The sequence below is a fragment of the Hesperophylax consimilis genome, unplaced genomic scaffold (assembly GCF_061612785.1).
Source record: "Hesperophylax consimilis isolate HC1 unplaced genomic scaffold, BYU_Hcon_1.0 scaffold_36, whole genome shotgun sequence".
NCBI lineage: Eukaryota > Metazoa > Arthropoda > Insecta > Trichoptera > Limnephilidae > Hesperophylax > Hesperophylax consimilis.
The window spans coordinates 86,658-111,231 of record NW_028301266.1 but is presented as its reverse complement, the minus strand read 5'-3'; the positions used below and the strand labels follow the sequence as shown (position 1 = coordinate 111,231).

At 33.0% G+C, this 24,574-nt stretch overlaps 1 protein-coding gene and 1 pseudogene across 2 annotated transcripts in view; one reads left to right on the top strand and one right to left on the bottom strand.

Annotated features, from left to right (window-relative positions):
• Positions 1-1,601: 1,601 nt before the first annotated feature.
• LOC149409077 (uncharacterized) lies at positions 1,602-3,307 on the bottom strand (annotated as a pseudogene). Its single transcript, XR_016305271.1, has 7 exons — positions 3,165-3,307; positions 2,973-3,082; positions 2,596-2,833; positions 2,289-2,360; positions 2,060-2,176; positions 1,817-1,891; positions 1,602-1,724 (listed from the first exon to the last, which is right to left on the bottom strand). The product of XR_016305271.1 is annotated as an uncharacterized LOC149409077 (transcript).
• A 5,614-nt stretch (positions 3,308-8,921) lies between these two features.
• LOC149409076 (uncharacterized) overlaps positions 8,922-24,574 on the top strand; it is a 30,355-nt gene continuing 14,702 nt past the window's right edge. The window contains exons 1-2 of the mRNA XM_089650133.1: positions 8,922-9,175; positions 10,112-10,482. Of these exons, the coding sequence (XP_089506259.1) occupies positions 8,980-9,175; positions 10,112-10,482 (567 nt within the window). The 5' untranslated portion in view covers positions 8,922-8,979. The remainder of the gene's footprint in view (positions 9,176-10,111; positions 10,483-24,574) is intronic.

Genomic DNA, 24,574 nt, shown 5'->3' with positions numbered 1-24,574 from the left:
CAGAGAAGTGGCGTATAACAGGGCTCAAATATCTACTCGCAACACGGTGGAGAGATGTTTTGGGGTATGGAAACAGAGATTTCGTTGCCTGCTGTGGGGTATGCCAGGATCTCTCGATACCATCAAGACAACTATCGTAGCTCTTGCTGTTCTCCATTGTCTTGCCATCGATATGAATGATCCTCAGTTAGGTAAGAAAACAACTCAAAATAAAAGATGTGTTAAAATGAAATCTTATATAATATGTCAGTTTTTAGATATTCCTTACATTAGAGTTTTGTATGTACTAATGCTATGATTTGTAATTTGGAATAGATGATGTTGAAGAACATGATGAGGGTGCAGGAGCAGAAGCAGGTGGTGGTGGTTTCATGGAAGTAGCCCCAAATGAACAAGTAGCCCCAATCAATCATATTGGAAATGCTACTAGACAGGTGTTCATTGATCAACATTTTTTAAATGTATTAGTATGTACTCAATATGATTGTATCTACATATATAATTATATTACACTGAAAAAATGTAAATACTCAATAGTATAATGTACCTGCGACACAAATGCATATTACACAATAATGAAGATATAATAATAAGACTAAGGTATGATCAATATTGTTTATTTATTTTTATTTTAGGGAAATCAGTTTACAACGTGCTTAATTTATAGTGTGTAATTCACCTAACTGAGAAACCATTTATAGATTTCCTCATTATGTTTACATGGGCGTTGAGCTGGTCTATTTATATATCAAGGAATTCAATTTGATGTACGTCTGTACATTTTTATATAGCACAGTGAAGAACATTAATAAATGTAAACGAAAATATGAAATATAGATAAAATAAAATTATTATTTGGCTATCCATCCATCTTTCAGCATCGACATTTTAATTTTGTGTTCCTCCTCCATGAACCTAATCCTGGTCTGCGACTCTTCATCCTGTAGACAATTTTTAAGGTCACTTTCCTTCTTCATCAAGCTGACCTTGGTCTGTGACTCTACTTCCTGTAGACGAATTTTGGCCCTGGATTCGTCTTTCATGAGCCTGAACAAGTACTCCATTTTTTTTTTGGTGCTCAAGGTGCATTATTTTTTTTGTTTCTTCAAAGACGTTCGCCTTCATTTGGGCTAAGTCGTCTTCCTGAAAATAAAAACAATAAATGACAAACTTTTCATAACTGGTTTAACATAATTATTCTATTTCCAACTTTCTATTATAATTTTTCCAATTTTCAATCCAAGTAAGTATGTTTATGTATCTTTGTAAATAATAAACTTAGATAGTGCCTATATATAACAAAGTGTACAGCAGAGGTGATTTCTCACAAAAACGACGCTTTACAATTATTATTTTTATTAATCCATATGTTAACACTACATACAAATAACTATATTCAACTTTAGTCACCATGAAACAGGCAGTCACCTAGTACGGTGTTTTAATCTATTCTCTGCAAATCTCTTAATTATCGTGCATTTTATACATAAAAAAAATAATATTCATATATGAGTTATTGTTTTTCTTAGTAAACTTTCAGTTTTGGTACGACAATAAAGTCAGTTGAGCAAACAAAAATGTGGTGTGAAGAAATACTTACTTTATGGCGTGGTCGCCTCCGAGGTAGAGGTGGAGGGCAAGCGTGCAGCGGGACTTGCTGGATGGTGTGTGCTTGTGGTGAGTGGTGATAGTGGCGGTGGTGGTGAATCAGCTTCACTGGAAACCTGTAAAAAGCACATAATATATTATTTGTATCAACATTGAATTCCTAGGAAAATAACAATACTATTTGAGCATCTTGGCAGTAAAAACGTACCTCAGTCCGAAACTTCTCGCTTAAACGTCTTCCGTCTCTCTCCGAAGCAGCAGTTTTGTTACTCGATACTGTTTCCTGTTGATATAAACAAAAGATTATGACCAACTGAAATTATCATGCATTTTATACATAAAAAAAATAATATTCACACATGAGTTATTGTTTTTCTTAGTAAACTTTCAGTTTTGGTACGACAATAAAGTCAGTTGAGCAAACAAAAATGTGGTGTGAAGAAATACTTACTTTATGGCGTGGTCGCCTCCGAGGTGGAGGTGGAGGGCAAGCGTGCAGCGGGACATGCTGGATGGTGTATGCTTGTGGTGATAGTGGCGGTGGTGGTGAATCAGCTTCACTTGTTTCCTGTTGATATAAACAAAAGATTATGTCCAACTGAAAAGTTACTGCTTTAAATATTGCAAATAGTTAGCACTCATTGTTGCGCTGATCATTTAAGTAGGTTTAGGTATATTACCTCAAAAGACAACTTCCTATTGGGAACAGAGTGTGGCAGTGTGGAGTGAGGGGTTGATGTTGGAAAATTCATCTGTAATAATAAAACACAATTACCAATATAACTCCCACAATTAAAGCAAGATTTACATGAGTTTAAATATAGACACAACCATCAATATTTCAATAATATTACTATCATCTTATCTTTTGAAAAAAAAATGCTGGTTGGCTGTTAAATATTAATTCATATAAAAAGTGTGTTTTTCCATTTAATATATAATGTCACACCACAAAGTATTTGCTTCCTTCGATAAAAAGATATTTACCTTTGCTTTAAATGTTGAATCGCTATCATCAATATTTTTGTCCGTTACGAATTCATGTGGTAACAAATCCACCATCGAGAGAATATCCTGCGAAGGACTTGGTGGTTGGGGACCTCCACCTGTTGCCATCACTTCCCTCCTATACCGGCTCAATTGGCTCTTACAAGCCAATTTGAACATCTTCCATTGAGCTTGTATCTGACCCATATCTCTTTTTTGGTCACTTAGTGTGTTAAATCTGAAAAATAGTGTGCTATTAATTATGTGGTATGCATACCTTTACATTTGAAATGGATGTCAAAGCTACGAAGCGACAAACTTAAAGTTTAATCTGTAGAAAAGTTAACAATGCGGATATATTATGGAGGTATACTTACTTTAATAAAACAAGCTTCCAAGCTTCCCTCTTGGCAATTAGGGTGTTACTGTCCTAGTTTTTATTCTCTACAGCCCTCACGTGTTCAGCCACACAGTCCTTCAACAAGGCCTACAAGGAAAACAATCATTATACTTACACTAATTTCAAACAAGTAAACAAAACATTAGAGCCAAGATAAAAGTTAACAAACCTTTTCAACGTCACCCCAATTTTTGTTACGCTTGCGCCTTTTTAATTCTACCTCCAAATTAATGTCAACATTATCCATTTTTAGGTTATTCAAAGATAAACAAACCAACTCTTGGATTACTTCTTTGACATATGAATAAACGTGAAGTTGGCAACACGCCGCGAAATGTCAAATTTTTCAAGTGTTGCTACTGTAAAAAAATCATATTCCATAATCCAGCTGTCGAGCTATATTGGGAAAATTTATGATTATGAGTAAAGATTTTTAATCTGACCAGTATAGGCCCCCACCCCTGTATAGCTAATACGGGGTATTATCGTCGTATTAGGGATTTCATTATGAGTAAGACTCAAAACAATAAATACCTACACAAGAGATTATTTCACAATTTATTTGGGATTTTTAGTTTTTTTTATTTTTTATTTATTTAATATTTGTATGTTTTTTACAATAAATATACAATTATACATATTATACAGTGTTATCAAGGTAAATAATAATAGCTTTTCCTCACCATAAAGAGACAAGGCTCTTGTGTTTGGTGAATGGTGAGTGAATCCTAGCTCAATTATATGGAATCATGTAAGTAAGTAAATAATATATTTGCAAAACTAAAGGGATAAGTAAGAAATAGGCAAGATTTATCAATAATACAGTTTCAAGATTTGAAGGAAATAATAATAAGAGTAAGATATGGACTTTTATTGTAGTTTTAGGTAATTTTTTAATTTTATTTTAAATTCCTGAATATCTTCAATATTTTTTAGATATAATGGAAGGATGTTAAAATATGTTATACCTAGATAGAGATAGGTATTTTGTGTGTGCTTTGTATTAAGTTTTGGGATTTTGATAGTTTTTTGATATCTTACTGATGGATTGAATTGTAAGTTATTTAACTGTATTTCTTTATAAATTTGTAGAATTGAATATTTTTTATATATATTGTCTATTGTGGGTACATTGAATATTGAAAAGAGAATCTCAGTAGAAAATTTGGATGGTTTTTTCAATATTACTTTAATTATCAATCTTTGAACTATTTTAAGTGGATTTAATATATTGTTATAAGTTCCTCCCCAGCCAATAATACCATATTGTAATATAGATTGTACAATTGCATAGTACACTCTTTTTAGGTTTTCTAGTCTAAGAATATTTCTAAGTCTTATAAATATATAAATACATTTTCTAATTCTTTTGACAAGTTCACAAATTTGTTTTTTCCATTTAAAATGTTGATCTATATATATACCAAGATATTTAATTTCAGAAGTTAGACTAAGTATAGAACATTCTTGATTGCAATTAGTTCTGTTACATTTAAGTTGATGTATTATAATTTTTAATTCTGGTATTGATTTAAATTTGTTGATAGAGAATGGGATACATTTTGTTTTTTCAGTATTTAATGAGAGGAGGTTTTTATCGAACCAATTTTTCAATATATTAATATCAGTATTTGCTAAGTTATTAACATTATTCCAATCAGTATCTTCAATTATTATGACAGTGTCATCAGCATAAGATATTATTTTTCCATTTAATCTTTGATTGAATATGTCATTTACATAAATGATAAACAGTAACGGTCCCAGGACTGTATCTTGAGGTATGCCGAAGTGACTTGTTTTTTGTTGACTAAGTACATCGTTGATTTTTACGACTTGAGGGCGTTTGAAAAGGTAGCTTTTTATCCATTCTATAGCTGTACCACTTAATCCAATGTTTCTTAATTTACTTATAAGTTTGTCGTGTGATATGCTATCAAAAGCTTTTTTTAGATCTATGAAAATTCCAATGCATTTTAATGATTTATCTAATGAATTATGAACAAGACTAGTTAATTTTGCAATTGCATCCTGAGTGCTTCTACCTTCCGTAAAACCGAACTGATTTTCATTAATTAATTTATTACATTTTACAAATTGGTTTATCCTTTTTTTAACTATCTTTTCAAAAAATTTTGCCATGTTCGAGATTACTGATATGGGTCGGTAATTGCTAACTTCTTCTGGGTTACCAGATTTAAATATTGGAGTAATGGTAGTTTGTTTGTAGATTGATGGAAACACTCCGCTTTGGAAACTTACATTTATTATGTGTTTTAACGGTTTAGAAATTTGATTTTTAATATTTTTTAAAATATTAACTGTTATTCCATCAAAACCCGGGGCAGAACCTCCTTGCATACCGTTTATAATTGATATTATTTCGTTTTCTGTGGTGACTTGGAATGTTGCTATATTATTGTCAGTATCAATACTACAGTCTGGAAATGTTATATTTGGGTCAGTATGAATGAGATTGGCAAGATTTTCCCCTACATTCGCAAAGAAGGTGTTAAATATGTTTGCAGCTTTTGAGGGATTTTCTTTACAACATGTTTTCATGTTGTCATGAAATATAGTAGCGATGTCGTTATTCTTGTTTTTTTCTTGTCAATTATTTCATTTATAACTGTTCACACTCTTTTACTATCATTTTCAGCCTGATTCAACTTTTGTTTATAATACTTTTGTTTTGTGTTTTTTATAATATATGAAAGTTTGTTTTTATATGCTTTAAAATGATTTAGTAAATTTTTATTATTTGGTTGTTGAGTAGGTAGTTAATTTGTAAAGAGCTTGCTTATGTCGTACAGATACTACTAAACCATGAGTAATCCATGGTTTTATAGGTTTCAAGTTCGACACTTTGGATTTGGTTATTATATTATTATTTGTCGAGTCATTTATGCATTTAGATATTTTTTCTTCAAACATTTTACAACATATATTGACATCATTACATTGTAATAATTTATTCCAATTTTCTGATTCTAATTGGTGTTTTAATGTATCCATATTAAGTACTTTTTTTGAGTAATTATTTTGTTTAAATAATGGCAAAGTTGGATTGCTTAATTTATAGTTAAAAATACATGAATAATGATCAGTGATAGATGTATGAATGACAGCTGATTTTATATTTTTGATATCAGGAATATTTGTAAAAATGTGATCTAAGCATGAGGGGCGTTGACCTTTAACATTTCTAGTATAAGAATTTATGCACGATAAATAATTGAGTTCTGCTAACATATTTAGATATATGTCTTTATCTTTACTAGAATAGTCGTTTGCGATATTTAAATTCATATCTCCAACAATAATGGTATTTTTATTTCTAAAATTTAACAAAATATTTTTTAATTCATCTATAAATTGAGGTACTATCGATGTATGCGTGCGATAAATTGCAATAATGTTGTAATATTTATTTACGTCTTTAAATTCTATATTTAATATGTTAACATTACTAACATTTATTATTTCTTTAATATTGAGAACATTATACTGGTTAGTAATAAATAATCCGATACCTGAGTTTTTGTTTATTTTGTTTATTGTGGCATGGTATGTGTAGCCTGGAATAGTGTAATTGATTTCGCCTGCAGAGTATGTCTCTGTTAAGACAATCAGGCCCGGGAAAAAATTTAATTCTTTTAATGTTATAACTAATTCATCCATGTTTCGTTCTAAACTTCTAATATTTATATGAAATAGGGTAAATCCTTTTTCAGTGCAAATTAAGTTAAAATCTTTCATAGATTGACATAAATTTTCTTCAATATACATTTTTTTATCTAATGCGTTACATAAAAAAATCATTAATTTTTAAAGTTTTAGATTAGAGTTTAAAGAAATGAAATTTACCGTATTATTCATAGTCGATGCGCTCTCTAGCTAGTTGAAGCATTTTTTGCCGATAGAGACATTTCATGCTATCAACTCTGTGTTCTGTAGAATAATTCATATTAAATCTTTTGTTTTGAACACAGCAATTGTTGCATGTTGGAGGTTGTTCTTTATTTTCACATTTAGACAGAATGTGCTCCTTTGTGCAGTGAGGGCAAATGGGGGGCTGCGTCCTGGCGAGACATCTTTGCGCTGTGTGGCCGAACTTAAGGCAGTGGTAGCATTGAGTAAGCGGGTTACAGTCTTCTATGTATACTCTTTGGAATTTGATGTTTATTTTGTTTTTTTCTAGTAGCGTTTTTCTTAATTTACCGGTTGTTTCAATAATGTAGTTAGTGGTGTCGTTTTCTTTTCCTTCATTGTATTTGTTTTTTAATTCCTTGATAAGCTTGATGTTGTTTTTGTCTTCCAGGGTTAATCCTTCATTTTGTTGTACAATCCCATCTATTATTTCCTCTTCAGTCAATTGGCATTGCAGTCTTTTCAACATTACACGGTTTCTTTTTTTTAATTTCTTCGGCCAATATTTCTTTTCCAATTACCTTCTTCGGTTAACTTTTCTGCATCTTCTTTTTTTTGACATGAAATCAGTAATTTTTGTTCTCCGATTTTTTTTACTCCTTTTACTCTAACTTTTATTTTAGTTAAATTAATGTTTTTTTGAATTTTTATTTTTATATTTCGGCCTTCAAGGTGTTTTTAGATGTAATTATGATGGCGTGCTTCTGTTCTGGAATGTGTGCACCTGTATTCACGAAGTTTTTATTGTCACCTAATACATTTGCATATGTCCTTTTGTTATTATTATGAATTTCTTCTAGTTTCTGTGCGTAGTGATGATTGTTTTTAATATTAGTTTCTTATAATTCTATAATCTTTTTTTGTAGGTTTATTAGTTCATGCTGAATTTTTTCTTCCAGTGATATAATGTTCTGTTCCAGTGTTAATTTTATTTTTGAGTCCTTCACTGAAGTGATCTTGTTTATTAAATCTTTAATGTTTTTAATAATTTCTTGAGTTTCCATATTGGATGGAATGAAGCGCCCAGGTGGGCGAGTTATTAATGTAAACTATATTATTTGATTTACTTGTTACAAAATTACGCGACTGTACTCCTTCGATGCGGAGCGAGTATTGAAAGTAAATGTTTCTATATCTTCTATAGTAATTAAGTTGTTCCATGTCATACGGTGTTTGTTTGTGAATTTTGTCTCGTTTACGAATAAAGTTTAATATTCCTTGTGTTATCCATAGTTTATTTTTTTTTGCTTTGTGTGTAAGTTTTACATGTTTTATTGTCGTGTAATTATTTATTTCTTGCGTTAACGTATTTGTAAATGTATTCCAGGCTTCCTCGACATTATCTATTTGGCATTGAAGTAATAATATTATTAACTTTTCCTCATCTGTGGTGTGTATTTACTACACATTGCTTCTAATATCTTTAATAACTCTATAAATATAATAAATTCTGGGTTCAGATTTTAGGTATTCCTCCGTTATACATTTATGCACTGAATTAAAAATTAATATTTAACATAGTTTTCAAATTCAATTAAAAATCAGAGATTTTTGTAAGAAATCGGGAACAAATACACCAATACAATCAACCGTGTGCCATTGCTACGCGAAGAGTGTGTGGGGAAATGACACGCTATTGATGTCCCGCTTTATTTCGCTATACGGGCACATGAGAAATCCACTTGTCCCCAGTTCTATTTAGACCATCGATACCTACGGCCGCATTGTGTAGCTTCGTCTCGTGACCAACTTGTGCAGGGGTACTAAAGTGAATCATTATTTCCGTTCGATAATTAAATTAATAATTTTTGGTAAGTACTTTTTCATTTATTTCCGAATACTGTGTTATACTATTACCTTATATTATAGTATTGGAAAGTGTGTATTACGTAACTATTTATCCGTGCGATTTCGTCATTTAATCATTGATCTAAGATTTATTTTTGAATATTTATTTCAAATGTTACATTTTTTTTCTTTTAGTTATAATATTCAGTTAAGCAATACTGCGTTTTACATTATTTACAAAAACCCTTACATTTTCAGGAAGAATAATGACTGACAGAAATTTAACAGAAGAAGAGATAGCGCAAGAACTTGATTATGATAGTGATATTGAGTTTGAAATGAACAATGACATATCAGATACTGAAGATTTGGTTGAACATTTAGAAGAATCGGACTCGGAATCGACTAGTGAAAATGAAGACGAGGGAGAAATACTGGTTTCAAAACATGGATTCGAATGGAGTGTATTACCACCATCATCATCGAGACGTCGGCAATGCAATATTGTCAATGAAACTTCCGGCCTGAAAAATGGTAGTTTATTAGCTAACACAATAAGAGAAATGTTTGCTTTATTTATAAGCGCAGATATGGTGACAGAAATATGCCAAGAAACGAATCGTCAATTGAGGCGTTTACCCGGGAATATGATTGAGCAATTATCCGAAGATGAATTATATGCTTTCATCGGTATAATGCTTGCTTCTGGCAGAAATCGCACCCGAAAACTAAGTTTGAATGAGTTGTGGACAAGTGAAAGTCCATTTTGTCAGCCGTTTTTCACGGCAGCTATGTCTCGAGACAGGTTCATAAATATTTATAGTCAGATCCGTTTTGATAATAGAGATACAAGACGAGAGAGATTTGAAGCTTCTTCAGACAAGCTAGAGCCAATTAAGTCGATTTTCAGTAAATTGGTAGATGCGTGTAAATCAAATTACTCTCCATCGCTTGATATAACCGTGGATGAGCGTTTGGCGGCGTTTAGAGGTAAATGTCCATTTCGGGTATATATGAAGTCAAAGCCAGCCAGGTATGGCATCAAAATATGGATCGCTGCAGATGCTAAAACCGCATATATATGTAATATGCAAATATACAGCGGTTTGATAAATAATAAAAGAGAAATAAATCAAGGCAATCGTGTCGTTATGGAATTGGTGGAACCTCAATATGGCACCAATAGAGGCATAACCACAGATAATTTTTTTACGTCAGTACCACTGGCGGACAATCTTTTGTCTAAAAATCTGACCATAACTGGCACTCTTCGCAAAAATAAGAGGGAAATCCCTAAAGAGTTTTTGCCATAAAAAGAAAGGCCATTGTATAGTAGCCAGTTTGGTTTTACATCAAATAAAACACTTGTGTCATATGTGCCTCAGCAAAATAAAGCAGTTTTGCTGCTATCAACTCAATTCCTTGGAAATGAAATAAGCCAAACCGATACAAAAAAACCAGATATTATTTTACATTACAATAAAACCAAAGGTGCTGTTGACACAGGGGACAAAATGACCTCCGAGTATTCGTGTGTAAGGTCGACAAGAAGATGGCCGTTTCGCTTGTTCATGGAAATGTTAGACATTGCTGCACTGAACACATATTTATTATGGATTCAAAAGTATCCGGAGTGGAAAAAAAATAATAGAAGTAAAAGGAAATTATTCATAAGACAGCTAGGCTTAGAGTTGGCTAAGCCCAATGTAATGAAAAGAAAAAACAGCACGGTCAAATTTCAGAAACAACAACAAGATGCTTTCGAGACAGTTTTGTCATATTATCAAGAAACACCACCCGCAACTGCTGTTACGAATGATATTACGAGTGATTCAAGAAATGTACTAGTGTCCCGAGCACCCTCGAAAACTTGCAGATTTTGCCCATACAACACAAAAAAAGAAGCACCATAGTTTGTCATATTTGTCAAAAATCTGTATGCAAAAGCCACAGAAAAGAAAAAATATATATTTCCTGCCACAATTGCGATGCAATTTAGATTAACAATTTTATATATTTGGTTTTAAATTTTTATTATTTTTAATTTCGCTGTATTGTTTTGTTCTTACATAATTTTGCTGTTATATTTAAATATAATGCATGTGGAATTTTCAATGTTTAGTTTCTCAATATAATATTTCTTTTTACACATTTGTTTATTTCATTTTTAAAAAAAAATTAAGTTTGAAACCCCTGCAAGACTGGCAGCGTAAACACGCAAAGCTGTGTGCGTATAGTCCAGCGCCCATCAGCGGAATCAGCCGCCATTCGGTCACGGACCGTCGTTAGATAAGCACTCCTCGCACGTTTTTTTAGCATCTGCCGATGGTTTTTTCATGTTTTCAGCTATTAAATTACAATTATTATCACTTTTGACATAAAATATAATAAACATAAGCGATTGGCTATGAATATTCATATTTTTCCGATTTAAAATCGCTTATTTTAAGATGTGTATTGACTACACAGCACCGTAACGCGTGTATTTTTTTAGGACAGTAAGGGAAAGGTTAATTTTCAATTTTTTATGGTAGTTTGTTCCTTTTGTAGGTTGATAGCCTCCTTTATAATCTTCCACTGTTGTTACCATTCATTTGTTCATTCATTTGTTACCTTCCAATGTTACCATTGACTTCATCCAATTTTCTTCTGTAGTATGCTTGTTTTGTTGTTCGTATTATCTTTGTACACCAATTCCGATATCTTTTATAGTATTCCAACAGTTCTTTGTTATAGATTTCTCTTCTACATTTATTGTGCAATTTATCACGTGTTCTGAGGCATTTGATTATTCCAACATTTATCCATGGTTTTAGATATTTTCTGTAATGTTTCTCAATTTGTACTGACGTACAACTTTGCACATGAGTTTTCAAACATTTAATGAAATTATCTGTTGCCAGATTGACGTCGTTCGTTGATAGTACTGTATCCCAGGATTCCTCCTTTAATTTGGTCTTCAAAAGGTTGTTGTCGACAATAAGTTTTGGTTTTCCATTACTATTTGAAATATTTTTAAGAGTTAAGCTCATAAACTTCATCAAAAATGCAAAATGGTCCGATATGCCAGTAGTAAAAGCTGCTCCCTGTGATTTTAATTTTGATTTCGCCATAATATGATCAATGCAGCTTGATTTGTTAGGAGTTACTCTTGTTGGTGAATTTATTATGGGCTTGATACCATGAAATGCTAGAAGTGATAGATATTTTGGTGTTTTTATGTTCTTCAAATCTAGAGTATCAATATTTAAGTCTCCACATAATATAATCTCCTTAGTCAAGCAATTCATCCAATGAATCGAGAAAGTTATCTATATTAATCTGAGATGGAGATCGATATATAGCTATTAAACATATTGTATTGGAAAATTGTATTTTTAAGCAGTTGGCATTGGGGAGAGAAATTTCCTCAACAGTTACCTGAATGTTTTGCTTTATATAAATAGCTACTCCATCATTTTGCAAATAGTTCATTTTTGGTTTGTAGACTACATACTCGGGAATGATAGGCATATTAATCAAACTGCCCAGCCAAGCTTCTGTGAAGACTAGTACTTCTAGACGATGATTAATGCAATCAAGCATAGAAACAGTTTCATCAAAATTTTTGCTTAAACTTTTAATATTCATGCACAATAGAAAAAAATTTGAATCCCTCAAAAATTTTTTGCAAGAATGTGAATCTTCTAATGCTATGTTAGATTCATTATTGTCAGCCAAATCAATTATGTTGAAAATATCATCCATTTTTTCTTTCAGTCTCTGAGTGATGATTAAGACAATTGATTCAAGTCATCCACGTGTTTAATGATTAGAACTCTTGAGGATTGTTCCGGGTTCTTTTTCACACAAATTTTATTATTACGAAACCATACTAATTGAAACTTAGCTTCTTTAGCTTTTTGTTTGGTTTTCCAAAGAAGGTTTTTTGAATAAGAGGATAAAACTTCACCAATGAATACTTTACAGTCCTTCAATTGCTTTATTTTTTTGCGTGCGTTAAGAAATTCAGATTGGGACTTTTCATCTTTGAAAATAACGATCATCCTCTGAGCTCCAGGTTTATTGGTAGATTTATCAGGATATTGAGAAACTTTATTGATTTTGCCTGGTTTAATCATAAGTTAAGTATTACAATATTAAACCAAGTATCACAATATTAAGTCAAGTACTATAATATTAAACCAAGTATAAATATATATATATAAAAATATATATATATATATATATTGACCTCTTCCCGTAGTATGTTGATCCAGTAAGAAGTTGTTAGACTATGTTGATCCACCTTTAACACCATATAACTTGGCTATTGTGGAATACATCTGAATGAATTGACAACAGTGGTACAATAATTATCAATGTTGCCAGTTTGCCAGAAAAACCATTTGATATACTGTTCATAAAATTTTCTAAATTTGTATGGAAATCGGATGCATAATTTATGTTGATCTACCTAAATTGGCATACTTATGTTGATCTCATATATATTGATCTATTCCCGTAGTATGTTGATCCAGGTAAGAAGTTATTGGACAAAGTTGATCTGTGTCCCTATATATGGTTTTACTAAATGAACCAATCAAGAGCAATCGGTGGACTGTTCATCACAAGGTTTTATCTGATTCCGTAATCTTTTGTGATATTGAACTCAAAGTATTAGTCTCTAGAGTCGGATATCGCATGAAATGACTGTGAGATGGTACCGTTTCAAATCAAAATGACGTGTTCATTCGACTGTTTGTTGCTTGAATTGTTTATAAGAAATGTATGCGTATTTAGATTGAAACGAAACTTTCGCAAAAATCAAATCCATTAAAAAAAATACTTACTGCGTGGGGGGCCGGATCGAAAGAGACTGGTTGAGGGATACCTTTTGACCATCAAAATCCAAAATGGCGGCAAAAGGCATAATGTTATATGGGAAATATTGAACTTGCATCTATTACCATCTCTCCTGATTACGCTTCGTGACTTAGTAGGGGTGGCCGGGTTCTTGGTTATAATGGGTAATTAATGGATGATTGGACGAGGTTGGAGCTAAGAAAAAACTGTCCAAAGAAGCGAAGCTAGCAGTCCACAATGGAGTGCTGGTACCTACCCTAATATATGGAAGTGAGGCATGGAACTGGCAGAAGAAGGCTGAAAGTAGACTGAATACTGTAGAAATGAGATCCCTGAGGCATATGTACGGTAAAATCATGTATGACGAAATGTGCGTATGCTGTGTCTATTCTACAGATATTTTATTAGAGCCTGTTAAAAGGAGCTAGCAGCATTGATCCCCGGTGCACCGTGCACGTGCTTGATACTCGACAACTCGACGGACACGAGCGGAATACACGTTCACAGTTAAGTTGATGTTATCTATACATATATGAACGGGTCGTTTCTCCGACTCGTTTTATCGTAAGTCGGCTCGTATGTGGAACGAGCTATCGGCATCTGTTTTTCTTCCTCAATATAATCCGGGCCTCTTTAAGACCCGCATTAATAAATTCATTCCTACAGACCCTATCTTAATCCGCCCCATAATGCTGCCCAACTGGGTGGAGACATAGTTTCTATGTATTTAACGTATAAAGACAAGGGCACTCTTGTGAGAGGTGTCACATAAAAAAGTCATACCTCCGAATTTGAATATAGAGACATACAAAATGATCTATATTATAAGCAATGAATACACCCATCTTTTATCGATTATCACATTATTTTAGAATTTAAAAAAACTCGTAAGCTTAATAATCGCAGAACTCAACTCAACTTCAAATATTAATATTCTGTATAAACGATTGTTACATCTTACCGGAGATGACCAGATAAATCATCAAAATGATAATTCATCACATCTTTAAAAAGTTATGTAAAGTCATGGAAAGTGATGAAACAAAAACATTATTAACTGGGTTAAGTAGGTTAGGTTCGGTTAGGTTTAAATTTTGTATTCATCGTTTCTAATGACTTTACATCACTTTTTAAAGGTGTGTTGAATTGTCACTGTGTTGAGTTATCATGGAACCCTTACCGGAAATGTTTATATTTTAAAGTTCTCTAAATAAAATGAAATGCTCTTAAAAGAAACATCTCATATTTAATATTATACAACAATATGACCGGAAGTCGGCATCTTTCTTTGAAATAAATAAATCATAAACTAAAAAACAGCTACAAGGTGGTTACAAATGCAATTATATTTAATCAATTTGTTCGATTATATTTTATATGAAGTTTTTTTTACAGTGGCTCAAATGAATTCTATATGTGGCCAATTGAACCAATTCAACCAAAGTTGTCCAATTTTAATAACTTCGACGAGGAAAAGAAGTTTTTTAATTAGTTAAATAATAATTTTTCAAAATTTCAATTATGTTTAACGTAATACACTATCTGGCATCAAGAAAATCAGTCTAGTCACGAACCGTAACTATTTAGTGTAATAAAATAAAATAAAAAAAGTATGTTTATATCATAGTTTGCTTTAATCTCAATAAAAAAGAAGGAAAAAAGTTTTTTTTTATGAATGAGATAAAACTTTCCCCCAAACAACGTGTATATTTAACTAACTAACTAATTGACGATCACGCCGTTTCCTCGCAGGGGTAGACAGAGAGGACGGACCGCCAAACAACTCGGTCTTGGCACACACTTCTTGCCTCATTCACATTCATACATCGTCTCATAATACTCTTCTATTATTCTGACTCTTGACATGACCCGACTCGAGTATCTGATTCACTTGATCGTGCCATGTCTTCCTCGGGCTTCCCCGACTTCTGCTACCATTCACATTTGCATCATATATCCTCTTTACACACTCCTATCTTCGCTCATTCGCTCTACATGCCCAAACCATCTAAGCGTCCCTTTCTTAATCTTACTCATTACGCTTACATCAGCCTTGCACTCTTTGCGGATCTCCACATTCCTCACACGATCAAACATGGTTTAACCACACATACGCCTCAGGGATCTCATTTATGAATTAAAATTAAAATAGCAACTTCACATTAGGAACGAGAGGACAACGAACAAATAAGTACATTGACTAAGTGTTACGGACGGACATGCACTTGAGCAAGACTTGGGAGCTGTATTAACAGAAACTTAAAAAAAAAAACTGACGTTTAGTTGTAGTACTGGGTCAATTGTACTGGTATCCCCCGAAAACATAAAAACATAAACAATATAAACTAATTTTTGAAAAGAAAGACAAACATTCCCGGGTTAAGAATAACCTGGCAATATTTGAAAATCTCCTACTACCACCACAGTCAGCTGAAAATGTTGCTTGTGTTGTGATGGGGGACTTAGCCAGCCCAGGAATTGAACACACTATGCCTGGGTGGGACCCAAACGCGATGTCAACTCGGCCACCGACCGGTCTAAAATATGGCAGAAATCGCTCCAGTGGATAAGTAATAAAATGTAGTTTATAGGCACTTTATAAAAAAAAATTGTCTAAGGAAACAGAAAAATTTTTAAAACAGTAATAAATAAAATACATTCTGGAATCGTTAATAAGTCGTTATGAAATATCTAGCCGTGTTAAGTAATCAATAGTATCGCGGTGGCAAAACGTGGAATTCCATAGCCGTTTTTAATTTATTAAAAATATTTATGATATCAAAGACAAAACAATTAAATGTATTCTAATCAGGGTGTCGTTATATCTCGGCCGGCGGCCAAAGACTAAAGCGGCCGCTACACTACTCGCTTCGACGCTTCGACGAAGTCCTCGACGAAGTTCGAAGTGCGTGCCCACACACTTCGCAACTTCGCGAGTAACTCAGTCCAACCAGTCAGTGATTGGTTTATTTATGCCGTGACGCTTCGAGTCCTTTGACTCGGGCGCATTTACCGACAACAATCGGAAGTCTTGCGAAGCGAAGCGAAGATGCCCGAAGCGAAGCGAAGTTCGTGCCCACACTATCGTATTCGGTCAACTTCGCGAGTAGTGTAGCTGGGCTTTTAGAGTATTATTACTTTAAGGCCAGAGTCCGCAGGTGCATTATCTTAACAACGAAGAGTAGGTCTGATCAAATTCACAATACAGTATTATTTTATTAACGAAATTAGTTTTCATACAGAGAATATCCAAATAAACGTTTTTAGTGTATAAAAACATATCGGCTTCTTTGTCTGGATGTGGTGTGATTTCATTTGTATTTTTTTATGAAACATTAATATGAATCATCGAGGAATTATCAAAATTTAAATAAAAAAATATTGAAGTGTTTTACGCTCTCCTCTAGCTGGTATTAGTATAGCACTGCACGTGTCATCCATAAACTGTGAAACAAATCAGCCTCTCGTTGGGTGGTCATGTTAAATTAATGTTATTCACTGACACTATTTCTGTTTTCATAAAAAAAAATAATATATGAATATCACACCAGAGTCCCTGGAGCCAGTGAGACTATGGCATCCCCAATCGGGGTTGTCGTGAGACTGAAGATATTGTGAACCTCGAAGGAGATGACGAGGAGGAAGTTGGGATAGTACCTGGCTATTCAGATCTGGTTGCCAAACACTAATTGTAAAATAGTACAAATTAATTTTAGTAAAATTTATTTCAGCCCGCGACCTTCGGATTGCTAGTCGATAGCCTTACCCCTCGATAACAGAGGCCGTCATTTAGGTACGTTTTAAATTATGTTTTACATTTGAAAGTAGACGTTTATCACAATTTGGGAGGAGGGTATGTGTACCACCGCCCCGGGAACCATTTATTGGATAACCCACACTTCTGCCATAGGTCTCCCCAAGTTGTTTGATATGTTTGGTGACTTATCAGGAGTGCCCGATTTTATGGGATTAGGTATGTGAGGGGCTTGGCGGCGGATGCGCCTGCCTAATAACTGCGTGGTGGGCCGGATCGATTAGTCCTTTTTCAACGCATCGCCTTGCAACGCAGTAGGAGAGTTAGATTCTTATGTATATCACTCAAACACACTGAACCCCAGATTACTACCCACCCATCAAACCTATTTACTTCCCAGAACTCACTCTCCTTCCTTTCCTTCAAAATTCCCCCAACACAGCATTCACAAAGATGACATAGGCCCTGAGGGTTAAGATTTTCCTCAGGGCCTCCTGTGTGGAAATGATGTAAAAAATATAAGAAATAAACAACAATCTCGCTAAAGGTTGGCCGTGACCTATGGTAGGGGTGTTGGTTATCTAATAAATGGTTCCCGGGGCGGCGGTACACATAATTGTAATAGTTCTCGAGGGCTCTGATGTACAGACATTATGGCTCCTGTTGATTGACGAACATATACTAAAACATCGTTGGTTGGAATCGGTGCTTGAAATGACTTTAGCCATGTTTAATAAACAACAAATTTGAATAAATTTATAGCAATTTTAATTTAAAATTTGAAATAATTAAATTCTCACCAATCTAATCGCCGCAATTTTAATAGGCACATATTATGGATATTACGCTTTGTTTCAACTTAATAATTACAAGAAACTTAAGTCGGGAGAGATGGTAAAAGATACATTAAAATAAAATTTTATTCAATCAAAGTTCAAAATTTCTCTTATAAAATAACCCAGACAAACCTCACCCCATGAACCCGGGCACCCCTGCTAAGTCACGAAACGTAGTAAGTAAATGATGTATTAAATTTACAATTTTTGTTTAATCAAGTTCAAAAGATTTTTTTAGCATGGATTTGATGTTTGCGAAAGTTTTTCAATATAAATACTCGTGAGGCAGTCTATCCTCTTTAAGTACAAAGTCATTTTCATAGAATATGGATGTTCTAACACAATCTAAAAAGTACCACAACGCGCGCGAAATCGGCGGTTTTCAATTTACAACGCATGCAAGCCGTCAAGTTTGTCAGAAATATATAGATCAACAAAATAAATCGTGTAAAATGTATATGCGACCGAAAAATGGGCGTGGCTTACAACTAAATCTCGATGACACAAGTTGATCTATAGGGATTTACATATGTATGCCAGCTTGGGTAATGGATCAACATATCCGAGGTGGATCAACAAATGCAAACGGATCAACATATACCTGGCGTACCGTCGCGCAAGATCAACATAGTACGAGAGGGGATAAATATATATATGCCGTATCATAAACCTATATATATATATAGGTTTATGATACGGCACTTTGTACCTCTTAGCGTCTGCAAATAACCGGAACTATCGGATCATTTCGACTTACTAGATCATTGAGCACTTACTCGATCATCGACAAATTGAGATTTAAATACCATTTTAATCGTCTCGGCGAGACGAGATCAGTGGCATTTTCAACTCAATTTGATGTGACAAGTACGATTTTCGTGAGCATTAGATATGCTCCTATATGCGATTTTATCTCAGATATTCAACCTGACTTTGTTAATTATTTCTATCGGATGTTAAACTAACTTCATTGATATCAAAAAGCGACGTTGCCATCGTTATTTGTGTCAAACGCAGGTGTACAAATAATTTTCTAAAGTAATTAAATGTTTTAACAATTGTATGCAAAAATAGCCTCTAAAGTAATATTATTTAGAGCTTATTATCGTACGACATTGCGTATTGGTCTAAACAATATTCGAAAGGAACTATACCTAAGGCTCAAGAATTGTATGCAAAATTAACCTCTAAAATTATATTATTTAGAGCCCATTATCGAATGATGTTGTTTGCTAGCACAAGGCTGGTTTGTTTGTATTGGTCCATTTGAAGCTAGCTTCGGGTTAGTTTACTGGAACCGTCAATGACTCGTTACTGGCTAACAGATAATATTAAATTCAATATTCGTATAACACGAATCAGTTGACAGGTTGAGTTGTTTTTGCTCTTCTTCTTTCTTAATCTTTCAGCTTTGCGAAATGGATTTTAAATACGGTAAGCTATAACATATTTCTAAATAATAACCTAAATTGTAAAATATAGTAATTAACAATTTTAATCTATGGTTATCAAATGAGTACAGAATAATTACCGTATTTTATTATAGAATAGAATATGATGTAATATGAGAGCCCAAGCAGTAAAATTATTTTGAATAATAGATATATGTATTAACAAAATTCAAACAAGCTAACCTAAAAACTTGTGGTAAAAATGTCAAATCAAACTAAAGACATTCCGATACTAAAATATGCATTTAAAAGCATGTTTTGTTTTCAAACAGTTGTTTCTTAAAATAATTAAGTTAAAACGAAGTTTTACACGTCGGATAATCACCCATTAATTTGTTCATATTCAAATTAAGCAAATTCCTTTGTGGTTAAATAAAATTTGCCAAAACAGAAAACTGCAGGTACATATGTTTGTTCTTGATATTTTATAGATGTTCCAAGAACCAGTGATTTACGTACATCAATAAACAGTACTGACGACATGATCTCGTCTTCACCATTCTCGCCAATTTCCAAAGGACAAAGTTTAATCATCAGCAATATGCAGAGCATTCTGGGCGAAGAAATTAACCATGAAACTTCCTCAGATTCAGGTAATAATCTGAAATATTACAGAGCTACCTTAGCTTATAGTAAATTGTTATAGGTAATATCATAAATGCTAACTAATATTCCGTTGCAAATGCGTAATTAGTCTGTTATTTTGTCATTATATTAGGTTAGGTTTCACATTTGTGCATTTGACTTACTTACTACATTGAGATATTATTATTGGATAAATATTTAATATATTATGCTTTATTTTAGAAACCAAAACTGAAGTAATGATAGAAAGGAGTCCGCCAATGTCCGACGATGATGATTCACTATACAAACCGAACAACGTTACTTCTTCCACAGAATCAGGTATTTATTTATTTATTTATTTATTTATTTATTTATTTACGGACAAATAGTCCATTAACAACATATTAATTACACGAATAAGTTTTATAAACAGAGATGACAGTGAAAGGAGAGCATATATAAATGAGGAGCGAAGACAATAATAATGACAATAATAATATAAAAGTAACAATGGGAGATAATAATAATAAGTCAAAGCATGAAGATGGTTCAAAGGGCATTAGAAATTAGACATTGCGTATTGACTGTCGAAAGTCATTTAGGCATATACCACAAAATTCAATGCTTTGACTTGACAGTGAGTTGACAAGTCTCGACATTCTGGACAAAGGAGAATGGTATCCATAATTGGTAGAATGTTGATTGACGAACAGCAATTCATTATTTCGGAGTCTACGGGAAGGGATGTTGAATTGGATAAGTTGCAACAAAGCAGGTGAGTCTGTAATACCATTGATAATCTTAAATATGCAAATCAGATCAGTGTCCCTTCTACGTTTCTCCAAAGAAGAAATGTTTAAAGTTTGTTCAACTTCATCATATGAGTACTCTCCTCTTTCAAGACCCAACCTCCAAGCGATTCCTCGTAGGAAGCGATGTTGTACGGATTCTATGTGACAAATGTGGACAGTATAGAAAGGAGACCAAATAACACTAGCGTATTCAAGGTGAGGGCGAACTAACGAGCAGTAAAGAGTTTTAAGGGTACTTATATGTTTAAAGTCAGAGGTTATTCTATGAACGAAGCCGAGTAGTTTAAGTGATTTGTTAACAATGTTGTTAATGTGCTCACGGAAAGAAAGTTTGCAGTCTAGAGTGACCCCAAGATCCTTGATAGATGTTACAGTAGATAAACAAACATTGTTTAATTTATAATCAAACTGAATAGGTTTTTTGGTTCTATAAAAGGACAAAATTTTACATTTATCAACATTAAGTTCCATGCAGTTTATTTTGCACCAATTATTAAACGAGTCAATATCACGTTGAAAATGTAAGCAGTCAAGGTAGGATTTAATTATCTGAAGAATCTTATTATCATCCGCAAAAAGCCAGAAGCGTGTATGAGAGTACAGAAAACATGTTTAATACTCTTGAAACAATCAATACGTAACATATTATTTGATTATTATATGGTCAGAGGTGCGGCCCAGAAAACCGAAGGTCCTAGGTGCGAGTCCCAGATGTGACCGTATCTTTTCTAATATGATTTAAGATTTTCACGGCCAAAAGTATTTTTGTTATTTGTTTTTGGGGTGTTATGCCGTGTTGCGCTAACTCCTTCTTTAGCCAACGTTTCGGACAACATTGCAGTGTCCATCATCAGGGCAGATGTGTTATTGGTTATTTATTAATAACACATCTGCCCTGATGATGGACACTGCAATGTTGTCCGAAACGTTGGCTAAAGAAGGAGTTACGCAACACGGCATAACACCCCAAAAACAAATAACAAAAAAACGTATCTTTTCTGTTTCAGATTTTAGATTGAGTGATGCTAATATTGTCTTCATTTAATAAAATAATTTAATTTAATTATAATTATTTTAAAAGCAATAATTATTCGCCTGAAACACTCATCCACATTGAAAAATCTCCTGATAAAAGATACATGACGCCAACGGGACTCGAGTGTTTCATTCAACAATTACTGCTTTCTTATAATTTGAGGTTTTACTAATTAAGTTTAAAGAAAGCTAATTAATGTATTGTTACTTTTTAGATATGAAAATTTCCAACGCCGATGATGAGCAACATCATTTAGAGAAGCAGGAGGCAATCGAAGTGTCATCGACTACAACTCGCCCTCTACTCACCCTTCTCGCCAATTTCCAAAGGACAAAGTTTAATAATCAGCAATATGCAGAGCATACTGGGCGAAGAAATTAACCATGAAACTTCCTCAGATTCAGGTAATATTCACTGATAATAATCTGAAATATTACAGAGCTACCTTAGCTTATAGTAAATTGTTATAGGTAATATCAGAAATGCTGCTAATTAATATTCCGTTGCAAATGCGTAATGAGTCTGTTATTTTGTCATTATATTAGGTTAGGTTTCACATTTGTGCACTTGACTTACTTACTACATTGAGATATTATTATTGGATAAATATATAATATATTATGCTTTATTTTAGAAACCAAAACTGAAGTAATGTTAGAAAGGAGTCCGCCAATGTCCGACGATGATGATTCACTATACAAACCGAACAACGTTACTTCTTCCACAGAATCAGGTATCTACAGAAAACATGTTTAATACTCTTGAAACAATCAATACGTAACATATAATTTGATTATTATATTGTCAGAGGTGCGGCCCAGAAAGCCGAAGGTCCTAGGTGCGAGTCCCAGATGTGACCATATCTTTTCTGTTTCAGATTTTAGATTGAGTGATGCTAATATTGTCTTCATTTAATTAAATAATTTAATTTAATTATAATTATTTTAAAAGCAATAATTATTCGCCTGAAACACTCATCCACATTGAAAAATCTCCTGATAAAAGATACATGACGCCAACGGGACTCGAACCCGTGTCCCCTCGATTTCCGGTCGACAGCTCTGACCACTGAGCTATGGCGGCTTATCGCTTATCCGCGAAATAATTCAATATATACTAGTGTTTCATTCAACAATTACTGCTTTCTTATAATTTGATGTTTTACTAATTAAGTTTAAAGAAAGCTAATTAATGTATTGTTACTTTTTAGACATAAAAATTTCCAACGCCGATGATGAGCAACATCATTTAGAGAAGCAGGAGGCAATCGAAGTGTCATCGACTACAACTCGAAGCACTATTTCTACTAGTAAAGGAGCACGAGTGCATGACCGTAAAAACTCATGTCCATATTGTACTAAACTGGTAACGAACTTCACACGTCATATTAGCACCCAACATCCCTTAGAGGCAGAAGTTATTGAATACAATAAAATTTTGGATACTGATCTGCGAGAACGAAAAAGAAAGATGCAAAAATATTTCCTGTATTTAAAAATGATAATATTGCAAAAATAGCAATGTCTGACCCATTAATATGTTCATATGGGTCTTTATTATTAAGTAATCACACGGAACACCATTTGAAGTTTATTTATCAAACTTGCAAGATGCTTAACGAATGCTCGAACGACTCCAGTAACCTACGTTATGAGCCAACGTCATGAAACGTAACGTCATGCGATTCAGTTGGTGCCAAGTAAAGTAGCTATTGACTCGTTACTCGTTGTATCTATGAGTTTTTTTTTTCAGTCTGATAAAGATTTGGTATGCATATTATTTTAAATAATTAATTAGTTGAAAATGAATGCAATTTTTTTTAAGTATGATTTATTTCTCTAATTTGTTAAACTCTGTTAATGTCAGTTTGGTATGACGTTTTCCATATTATTTTAAACTGAAATTATGTAAAAATCATTAATTAATTATTTTTTAAGTATGTTTTATTTTTCTCGATTTTGCTATTATATATTTTGTTAAGCTCTGATAATGTCAGTTTGGTATGACGTTTTCCATATTATTTTAAACTGAAATTATGTAAAAATCATTAATTAATTATTTTTTAAGTGTGTATTATTTCTTTCGATTTTGCTATTATATATTTTGTTAATATCTGATAATGTCAGTTTGGTATGACGTTTTCCATATTATTTTAAACTGAAATTATGTAAAAATCATTACTTCATTATTTTTTAAGTATGTTTTGTTTATCTCGATTTTGCTATTATATATTTTGTTAAACTCTGATAATGTCAGTTTTGTATAACGTATTGTATATTTTTTTAAACTGCAATTATGTAAAAATCATTACTTAATTAGTTTTAAAGTTTATTTAGTTCTGTTGAATTTCCTTATGAAAGTTTTTAAAAATGTCTGAAAATAAATAAATTAAAATGTGAATTTTTTCAAATCTGTTTTTATTTTACCAAACAATGAATTTGTGCAAAATTTTATTAAAACACAAGACTTGTGCAATATGTGGCTATGGTAGATTATACTACAGCTACTGCCGGGTACATTCCAGAGTGGAAGACGTGACTGGTAACCCCATGGGGAAAGG